The following is an 11,166-nucleotide window of genomic DNA, read 5'->3' on the forward strand; positions in this document are numbered from 1 at the left end:
GACAAGTATGTCTTTCACTGAAAATGTGCATACTATATACTGTGTACTGCATGAATAGTATGACTACTATTCTATTCCTGAAAACCCCCAAATTGAGACAGAAAGAAGACAGAAACAAGGCACTGCATTCATTTTATTTCCTCTCTGAAATAAAAGACTAGAGAAAACAGAAAGAGAGGTGGTGAGAGAGAAAAAGAGGGTGAGAGATTGAAGAGGAGAGAAGATGAGGCTATTTTTAGTGACACTGTCATCTTATTTGCTTCTTTTTATGCCTGTGTGTTAACAACACTTCAGTCTTTTCCCCATATACATGTTCATACCCATCCAGTGCTGAACAGTGAGATGAGAATGAGACAGATTAATAGCCATTTTAGCAAAAACACGCTGCGTTTTATGTTGTGCACAACTTTTTTTTTTTATCTATCACTTTTAAGACAGTGGACTATACCATTAAAGTCAGTCAATGGGTATGTCAGAGCTTCAAAGCCTTTCAATCAGCATCTCCACACAGTCAAGAGTCAATGGTTGTGCAATAAATCGGTTGCCACATTTTCATTCCCCAGGGTGGTGTATATTTCTACACAACTACAAATAAAAACACTTCATAATTCAGACTATTTTATTCAAACAGTGTTTCATTGCTAACGGAAGAGTGTTTTAACTGAAGGTAATCCAAACCATCTGTATGTGCCATGCAGAATCCATGGCACTTGAGTTCTTGAAGTACAATAGTGTGTTGTGTGGTGCTGCTATTACTTGAATGTGAGGACTGCTTGGAAAGAGAGAGAGAGAAAGCAATAGACAGTTGCTTTAATTAACAGAAAGAAGACAATGAACAAAGAGGAGTGTTTTTATTGGTTCAATTCAAATCTGCCTTTAAATGGCCTGACCATACATCTTCACTCCTACTACATCACTGTTACATAAGTGCATGTGTGTGTCTGTTGAAACGTGTGCGTCAATGTGCACATACTCATTTGCTTTATTGTGCATTTATGCTCTGATGTGTAGTTGTAATTGTATATGGATTGGTGTGGCTCTGCATGTGTGAGAGAGACAGAGACAGTGGCTGTAGAGTGGAGCAGTGATGTTGAGTCTCAGTTGGGTTTTAATATAGGCTATGAAGTTTTTTATATAGGCGAGTTGCCCGTAGCAACATTGAGCCTATCATAAAATTACATTCACATACATACACAACACGTGTTGGGTATGCTGGGGGCATTAATATTTAACACACATATCTGCAGTCAGAAATGTGTGTTCACACATTGCCTGGCTGTGGACAGACAGAAGCATTTTTACATAGGTTATATTCACACACTCACGTGCGTCTGTAAGCAATAGGCTATGGTTAAATTGGTTATATTGTAGACTTAAATGTTACAATTGTGCATGTCTTACTATGGTAAAGCTTGTGACGTAGAATAGCAAGATAAAGCAATTTCTCGATTTTGTTACAACGACACCTTGTTTTTGTAAAATTGCTCTATCTTGTGGTCGTTTGGGATATTGCAACATTTTACGGAAACAATTTAACGTGCTTGGGGAAACAATTTGACCGTTTCAGTAATAATATTACGTTATTACAGGCTCAGCGCAACATATTGTGAAGTGTCACTGCTCACTCTGCATTGCTTGAGTGGCAAATGTGGTGGGTAATAACTTTTACTTACGAGGTAAAAGTAGTTTACGTATTTTCAATCGATCTGCATTCATAACTCAGGGCGGTTTTTGTCACTGTACACATTTGCATGATAGTTTCAATCCAACATTTCCTTTTGTCTCGTACTTATACAAATGGAACTCTTCCAGCCAGGGAACCTTTATCAAATGACTCGAAGAAGAACAATGGTCCTCATAAACAGCTGTTGATCTGGTTACCCAGCGCTGAGAAAAGTAGCAGATACCACATGACAAATCCATCAGCTTCAACAGCGTTTTGAATAATGATATACCAGTGCTGGGTACTGGCATTATATCAGATTCCAAAAATTAAGCAAGTTGTATTATTTTAAAATACGTAGACTACAGTTACTTTTTTATTGATTACATGATATTATTAACAAAATAGCAATACATTATTCATAATTAATTCATTCTCCCTAATTCTTCTTTTTCATCTTTCTAAAATAGCCTACTACATTATATACATTATGAAAATCTTCCAGTCTTGTGGACATTTCACACAAAGCCCAGTCACTAGTCAGGTGGCTATAATTACACAGCATTTGATAACTGGATATAACATTTCAGCATTGCTACTGATGAACACATTCATATTTGTATTATTATTATTATCACTCAGTGGGTTATTTGAGTAATACCATGTATTACTATGTCTTCGGAAGGCTTTCAAAATTCATTGGAAGGCACACATTCACGTTATTTCTTACTTACATGTACTGCAGGGATTCCCAAACTTTTTTTGTCAGCCTAAAATAATATATTTACATCAAGAACCCTCTGAAAATGTAAGATAAGTTAAACATTAAGTAACACATTTGCATGTTCAAAGTTCTCTGTGGCCATATGGGATGCAGGTAAGCAATAAAATATTTCATTCTTTTTATGAAGTATTTTGTTTTGATTGTTGTTATATTAAAATTGTTTATTTAAATTTTTCATTTTTATGATTTAATTATTTGCTTTTTATTAAACTCACAAACCTCCTACAGTGACGTCATGAACCCCAGTTTGGGAAACCTTGATGTTTAATTAAATTTTATGTAATTAGAGTTGTGTTGCATGGCGAGATCACAGTGTTAATTTGCATACTGCATTGAATTATCCTATACCATTTTGAACTTTAATAAACCAGGAAAGAGCAGCATAATTTTAACACAACAGCTCGGCTCATTAGTTTCCATAATTATAAACTAGGTCAACAATTAAGTATTGAAATATATATATATATATATATTAAAAAACCATTAACAAATTCATGTTATTTTGTAGTTTATTTTTCAATTTCTAGGAGTCCTTTGAATGAAAAGAACCCTTTTCAGAGATACACCAACTTTACATTTGCACAAGAAAATACAAATGTGGGAGACAAATTTATTCTCTCGATTTAGTGCAAACCTTTCAATAGGAATAAAACGAACAACAACAAGGTTACCTCAGCTGTGACAAGAACTCTGCACAAACAATTTACAAAATGTACCTCGGTTTTTGTTAAACTTTAACAGTTGGAGAATCAGAACAAAACAGATTTAAAAAAAAAAAAAAAAAAAAAAAAAAAAAAAAAAAGTTCAAAACACCATTCTCTATGACCCACCACACTAAAAAGGAATCACATCCTTCTGGATTTTTATTAAAAGGACATTAGATCGGTAAACACTTTATCATAGCATATCAGCTAACCTGCAGCTTCAAAACTGCCAAGGACAAAATTACAATCATGTTAGACCAGGCAATATAATTGATGAACTTAAAATTAAGCCATTGGTACACTCTCAGAAAAAAAAAAAAAAAAGGTACAAAAGCTGTCACGGGGCAGTACCTTTTCAAAAAGGTACACTTTAGGTACTTATATGTATCTTTAAGGTACCAATATAAACTCTTTAGGTACAAAGGTGTGCCTTTTGAAAAGGTACTGCCCCCGTGACAGCTTTTGTACCTTTTTTTCTGAGAGTGTATTTGTTAATAAGTGGCAGCCATGCAGGCTGCAAAATGGCTGATGGGCAGACAGATGCTAGAACCGTTAATAGCAATGCTTTGTTCAAAGGGTAAAGAAAAAAAAAATTAGTATACAACAGTAAAACAGCAAAAATCTGAAAACTGAACATCTGGGAACATGCTCTAATCTTTCCTTTTGAGAAAAGAAAAATGTTCGCATACCCAACCACCAAACATTTCAATTCTAGATAGTCGTTTACCAGTTTTGTGTGCTAGAAAGGAAGCCAGAGTCGCTCAGGAATTTTCATTTTAGGAATTTCATTGCAAATGAAAAACAAATTGCGTTGAACAGGAGCTTAGAAATTACTTTTATATGACTTGATTGGATTCAACATTGTGCTTGTTCACAAGACCATTGTTTATGAAGGGTAAAAACATCTTGCTTCAGTAGGGAAAACTGATTTGCATCTGTAATTCTTCAGTAGAGTCCTTGGGAAAAAAAAATTGCGATGGGTTTTCCTTTATTTTTAATGGCAGGGGAACAATTTCTCTTATTCAGCACCAATGAGATTTCATTTAAGAGTTCAAAATATGGAAAGTCTACCATCAAAGAAAAATGCTTAAAGTTCCAGTGGCTTCAAATGCTGGTTGTTTTCAAAATCCAATCCCGTCCAATCCAAAATCCAATCCAGTTTTCTTCTCAAAGTTGGTGGTTAAACTGGTGGCATCACTTTTGAGGTGAGGGTCCTTTGTGAAAAAGGTAGATTGGTCTCTGAAAACCTAAGAGAAGACAAACTGAGGGTTAGACATTTACATTATATCATAATATTATAGAGAGGAACTGAAAGGCCTTTCAAAAGCTCTGACCTCTAGAATAATTCTGTGACGTTCCGATGAGCTCATAACTGGAGAAGCCCACTTCAGTAGTCAGGTAAGAGGAGAAATGGTCCGGTTTTAACCGGATGCTGTGGTAATTCTTAAAGATGGTCTCCTGAGAAATTAAACAATAATTAAATAAAATGCATGTGGTTAAACTACAAGTACCCAACTTGAAAATCCCCCAATGTGTGACAAAAGGCTTAATTACACTTTTTAAACTGTATGTTCCAGCTTTAAATTCAATAATGCATGCACAAAGTCACTGATATATGCACACCTGTGATGTCAGTTAAATTTTGTATTATTTTGCCACGTTCCTAGAAACCATTAACTTACAATGAACTACACTGAACATTGGTGTCATATATTGCTATTGCATTTGTTTCATAACATGCTTGTTTTGAGGTCACTTTACTTTGCATCACACCTAAACAACACCTAATCATTTCTTGCTCAAGTCTGTCGTGGTGTCATCTTTGAGTCACCTCAAGATTTGAGGCTATTGCTACACTCTAAAAATGCTGGGTTAAATACAACCCAGTGCTGGGTAAAATAGGGACAAACTCAGCAACTGGGTTGTTTTGACCCAATTGCTGGGTTTGTCCCTATTTTACCCAGCACTGGGTTGTATTTAACCCAGCATTTTTTAGAGTGTAAACTAAAATCAAGTCTGTCATTTAAAAATATGGAGTATGTTTTAAATGCCTTATTTCCCTCTAGACTTGATTATTGCAACTCATTATGGATGAGCGGAGATCACGGTCTACATTTAGTTCAAAATGCTGCTACAGGGTTTTTAAGGGTTTAGATGGCTTGGCACTACATTCCACATCTGATCTTCTTAGTATGAGACTAGGCCTTTGAAGTCTAGAAACAGCCCACTTTTGTCTGTTCCAGGGTCCTGTTTAAAATGTATTGGTTGCGGCCTCATCTTTGGAAAAGTTACATATAAAAAAAATAAATAAAAAAAAACAAACACACACCTTTATAAACCGTAATCTCTAGCTTCCGCTAACATTGTTGCATGCATATTCATGAGAGAGTGCCGTTCCAGTGGTTGACGCAAGCAAACATGGTTACAAACGCGGAAGCGCAGAGGAGAGGGCAAAGCAAAACACCGGCCACAAATTAGAAGTAAAAAAAAACGAGGATTTGTAAAGAAAAATGTTGAAGGATTTCGATATAAGCCAAGAGGAGACTGGTTTTTCTTTGCTAAACAAGGGAAACATTGCTTCCTTTGCTCCTGTAAACAAAACTTGGTTCTCGCAAGACTAGAATATTCTGGAGCTTACACTATGCCTAAATCATCCACTGGATTGCCACTCTCTCGTTAACGTGTACGACAGTTAGTGTAAACTAGAGATTAAGGTTTACAAAGTATTAAATATGGAAATTGTTCTTACAAAAACGCATTGATTCGTTTCAAGAAAGCCTTTATTAACCCCCTGGAGCTGTGTGGAGCTCTTTTTATGATGTATGGACACAGCTTTTTGGGCTTCAAAATCTTAAACCCTATTCACTGCCATTATAAAGCTTGGAAGAGCCAGGACATTTTTTTTTTATATAACTTCGATTGTATTCATCTGAAAGAAGAAAATCATATACACCTACAATGGCCTGAGGGTAAGTAAATCATGAGATTATCCCTTAAAGTTTCATTTTATATAATTACTTTATTTCATATTTCTATATTCAAAATGGTATATTTTAAAACATTAAACTCTTAACATTATGCAATTGTAATTACGGTGCATGAGCATCACAGATAATTCCTTATAAATAAAATCAGATCACTATTTTGCTCACAGGACACACATTTGAGAAACATGTTAACACAATGTTTGAACATCAAATGTTTTGTCTGACCATTTGGCAGAATAGATACAATTACAACAAAGGGGGGGGGGGGGGGAGTTCCAGGGCTGGGGCTCCAAAATGAAGAGTCCTCCTGGCCGCAGGTGCCTGTATACTCTCTGGAAGAGCCGTTTGAGTCCTGCATCACCCCAGTTCAAATGGACCCATTTTGTCACACTCAAACACAGGATCACATCGTACTCTTCCCTTTGTGTCCGCAGCAACATATCACTTTCCAGCACATAGTTCCCCTGTGCAGGTCAGACAGACAGAGGATTATGAAAACGGACAGACAGGTGCAGCATGCCTAATAGTATTATATACACATACACATCAAAAGTTACCATGTCACACCCATTTCATAAGTTACCTCCAAGATGCTAAGGTGCAAGGTGGTTGCCTTAATGCTGTTTGGTCTCTAATTTGTTCAAAGTGTTTTTAAAATCACATTGCAAAGCAGATGCTAAGGTGTCCTGGGTGGCTTCTTATTGACCCAAGTCAAAAGAGACAAATGACACTCTTGTCCCTGGATGTGGCTTGGTTCACTCCAAGTCTAAAGGTTTTCACATTCCACATTTCAAGCTAAATGCTTTAATGTTCTTGGATAAGAATGTATATGCATGTACACATAAAAGCAGAACCGGACAACAGATAAAAGACAGATCATCAGACACCAGTACATATGCTGCACAACTACTTTCTAGGTGCCTACTGCACTTAATTTGTAGGTGGAACTATTCAAATAAATATTAATTACTTCTTGACAAGTATGTGCTTTAAACAGAAAAGGCTTTATAAAATTCAAATTAATAGCTAAAAACTAATATAAACAACAGGCTTGCATGTATCTGTTGTGTAGTGCAGAACATTTCATTAATTCATTGTTTTTCACTACTCAACTAGTATTATTTGCTGCTATGCCATTCTGCTCAAATATGAGTGCATGAATAATGTATGAATATTTTATGTTGTATTGTATATCATTGTGATTACATACATTACATTAAGTCACATTTATACAATACAGATTGTTAGAAAGCAGCTTTACAGTAATAAATTGTTGCAAAAATCATCAATTATGAAACAAATTCAATTTCAGCTGAGAAGCAGCTTTACAGAAGACAATGGTGTTTTTATTTAGCTCAGTTCAGTTAAATGCTGATTATTTATATATGGCATAAAGATGATAACATCAGGCATACTTGATACAGCAATTTAATTGAGCTTTGGAGCAAAACATTCCTGTCCAGTGAACATGAATTACAAATAAAAAAGCAGCAAGGAAAAAAAAAAAAACAGCCTTACCTTGACAAAGGTCACGTTGGCAGGGAAATATCCAGGAGGGAGACTGTTTGTGATCATCTCAGGCAAAGGGGGGCCAGCTATGGGTCCTCTTGAGATCCGGAGCGAGACAGGGAATGAACGCTTCCCATCAGGGAGACCTGCTGATGGTTCATCTTCCATTTTCCTACTCCTTTCTCCCTGATCAGCCTCAGTGGTTTTATTCTCCCTTTCTTCTCGACCAACTTCCATTCCTTTTTCGACCATGCATTCATTCGCTTCGTCCACATGCTTTGTTTTTTTCTCATCCCTCTCCTCATTCACAACAAAACTCTCGTCTTTCTCTTTCCTCCGACTCTTTTCTTCCACTAAATCCCCCTCAATCATCTCCTTCCCTTCCCCTCGATTCCCCTCCCCATTTTCCCCAGAACGCCGGGCCTGCTGCGTGTGAACCTCAGAAAGGTAGTGGCGTATATTCTGCCAGGCAGCATGTATCAGCGCCGTGTCGATATCCAAGCCCACAATCCGTGCCGGTCGCCAATTTTTGGCGATTGATAGAGTCAGGTGGCCGGTGTTGCAACCCAGATCTAATACCTCCTTCCCTCTGAACCACTCGGGATCCATAACGCGGATCCGAGGATCCTCGCTCAGCCCTGGGTTCCTATAACCATAGTATTTGTTATAGTTGCCATACTGAAACTTCTTTTTAGTCTGTTGTGGAAGCTGGTTGCTGTTGCTCTGCGACCTCCAATGGTTTGGATGCTGTTGAGGCCTCTCAGCAGCTCCGCTACGAGAGCCCGTTCCTGGGGTGTGAGAGGGCTGAAAATGCCTCCCAGATCTCTGACCCCAATTTCTCATGCTATTAGAACTGTCTGCATTCTCTAATCTGTTTCCGGCACGCCTGCGTTTTCGCTGCCTGCTTGATGGAGGGTTGGTGGGGTTTGTGGATGAAGGTGCGGTTGACATATCAATGGTTTTCTCCTTCACCTCACTGCCGTTTGTGGCTAAATTAGCCTTATTTGAACACTGAGCCTCAAGAGAGTCCAATAGGGGTTGGTCCTCAGGAACAAGTGTGTTTGCCAAGGAGACTGTTGTTGTTCCCTCATCTTGTCCTGCTGCACAGCCATTAGACTCTGGTAAATCCATCTGTGCGACTGTTCCTTCACCTGAAACTCTTCCAGCGCTCGCTCCATGGTGCTTGTTCCGATGTCTTCGCCTGCCTCCTCCACTTTTCAGGGGAGACACCAACAGACTGCTGTCCCCTGCACTGGGGCAGTTGAGATTCAGGGGGTCTGTGATATCTCTTGGTATCAGGATCTCTACAGGGTCTCTGTTTTTGGCTGGCAATGGCGAGGATTTGGGCGTCTCTGCGTTGAGAGCCCGGTTCACCTCTTCATCCAAAAGGCTGTTAAGGTTGAGTGGGTCAAAAATGTTCCCGCCCAGCAGGAAATTGGTTGGCAGGACGGATTCGCTCTCAGAGTTGGCACGCCGTCGTCGTTTACCATAACCAGGGTGTTTGAATCCAGCGCTCATCGTGCTGCGGCGCTTATTGACTTTCTGCAGTTGAGGTTTGGGCTGCTGGGTGCCATTTTGAGTTTCTGTAGACAATTCAACCCCACTTTCACTCCGAGTATTGTTATCTGGGGTAGTGGTTTTCTCTCTGTGTTCCAGTGATGTCTCACTTCCTGCCTCTTCGCTGAGGTTTATAACTGTGGTGTTCCCGGACGGATGGGGAGCGCTGGTATCATTTCTAGTAAGTTCTGAATGCTGTTGGGAAGTGGGGTCTGTTTGCCCCTCACAAGATAAAACGGTTTCTTTGTCAAATGACATCTCTATCATGTTTCAGACTGACGCTGGAGGACACATGGATCTGAAATGAAAGCAACAAGCAATCATCCACAAAGCCAAATGCACATAAAAGAATTTGCTAAATCATTACTATACCTACTCAAAACATGGTAGGCTACGGTTTTCCTGCTAGAATTTAACCATTTAGATCAAAGCCTAAAAGATCCTAATTAGTGACATACTAATACATCAGTCTGATCATATTTGGTTATTTTGAGAGAGAGAAAAATACTACATTTAAAAAAAAAGTTTATTATTAGATCAACTGAAATGATTCTATGTAGTGTCCGGTCCTATTTATTTATGTGATAATCTTGGGCAAATTACATTGTTTATTAAAATTTAGCAAATTTGTGCACATCTCATTTACTATTGTATTAATATATGATATATTTATTTAATATACTGTTATAAAACCTTGTATAACTACCGTTATAAAAGACTAATTACACTAAACATAGAAAATGCCGCATGCCCAAAATATACAGAACTTAACGTTGCCAGACGCTTTGGTGTCAGTGTGCATAAAGAAAGTAAATGTTAGGTCAGCGTTTGCAAAACGTCCACCCACCTTCAGTGTCAGCGTGCCCGCCTCCTCGACACTGCTGTTATTATTGATACTTTGTACAAACCCCGCCTCCAAGCGTCACTCATGAATAATACATAACACAGTAAAATCTGCACGAAGAAAACAGAAGAGAGAAAACGAAGAGATACCTAAACAGGCTCAGTGCTGCGCTCAACACACAGCCCGGGGCTCTAACTCTCTCCGCCCTCTCTTAAAGGTACACAGCCCAGTGCCTGCCTCCCTCTCCAGCGGACGAAACAAAACCCCCACAGCAGCCTGGTCAGTGTAGCGACTGCTGTCCTTGCACATCCTGCACTGAAAGCGCCAGTACGCACAGCTGTCCGCTGACGTCAGGTTCACAATCAAAATAATACATTCAGAGGACACGCCCCTTAAAATAAAGCTTAGTGAAACACAAACGAATTCTATTTTAGAATATCGGCAGGCTGTGTGGAAGTACTGATCTCAATGGTCGTTTTCTGTTTATTTTTCTAACCCCTAACTGGTCAGCTAAACTACTGCGCTTACTCGGTTGAACTTACTAACGAGCTGCAGAATCTCGCTATGAGGAACGGGGCTTTCAGTGCTTTATATAGCGCGAGCGTCTGATGACGTCGTGATGAGCAGCTAAACCGGCCAATAGTACACGCGTGTTCCGGAGACCCTCGTTTCACTGGCCAATCATGGAATATGTAGGGCGGGATTAGCCTAGATTCTACTTTTTAGGCGCCCTAAGTATGTGCCTGCTCATAAAAGTCAACGTTATTAAACTGGCGTCATCGCCTCACGAGTTGCGCGGCGACCTCGTTAAACCTCCCGCTTATGAAGCATGTTTCAATTTGTAGCATTATAATAAGAGAGTGGTTTTGCTCATGTGTGTGTTTTGGGCTGTTGTTTATACACTGCACACTTCCTCACAGGCAAGCACAAAGATGCCCCATAGCTTTTCTATCCAGCATGTAAATAAACGACATTTTTGATAGTTGATTGACAGGCAGTAACCTCAAATGCACACTCTGCAACTGAAGACTGATTACATATTTAGCACTAGCCGCTTTACGCCCGCGATTGCTTGTATTTGAATGTGATTAAGCTATAAGCAGCAGAAGCTTTGTGGT

General features: G+C 38.9%; 1 protein-coding gene across 1 annotated transcript; it reads right to left on the reverse strand.

Moving 5' to 3' along the window:
* Positions 1-3,581: 3,581 nt before the first annotated feature.
* On the reverse strand, positions 3,582-10,622 carry LOC107548516 (7SK snRNA methylphosphate capping enzyme-like). Its single transcript, XM_016229223.1, has 5 exons — positions 10,052-10,622; positions 7,657-9,502; positions 6,345-6,602; positions 4,486-4,609; positions 3,582-4,398 (listed from the first exon to the last, which is right to left on the reverse strand). Exons 2-5 carry the CDS (start codon positions 9,469-9,471, stop codon positions 4,346-4,348), a joined length of 2,250 nt encoding a protein of 749 aa, XP_016084709.1. The 5' UTR covers positions 9,472-9,502; positions 10,052-10,622; the 3' UTR covers positions 3,582-4,345.
* Positions 10,623-11,166: the final 544 nt, after the last annotated feature.

The sequence above is a fragment of the Sinocyclocheilus grahami genome, unplaced genomic scaffold (assembly GCF_001515645.1).
Source record: "Sinocyclocheilus grahami isolate Dianchi unplaced genomic scaffold, SAMN03320097.WGS_v1.1 scaffold349.1, whole genome shotgun sequence".
Lineage (NCBI taxonomy): Eukaryota > Metazoa > Chordata > Actinopteri > Cypriniformes > Cyprinidae > Sinocyclocheilus > Sinocyclocheilus grahami.

Bases quoted from the DNA above. Each gene is read 5' to 3' on its own strand.
- LOC107548516 (XM_016229223.1), bottom strand. From the start codon at position 9,471: ATGATAGAGATGTCATTTGACAAAGAAACCGTTTTATCTTGTGAGGGG. The intron at 6,603-7,656 runs GTAAGGCTGTTT...TGACCTGCACAG, and splicing joins CCAACGTGACCTTTGTCAAG to GGGAACTATGTGCTGGAAAG. The intron at 4,610-6,344 runs GTTCAAACATTG...TTAATTTCTCAG, and splicing joins GGTCAGACAAAACATTTGAT to GAGACCATCTTTAAGAATTA.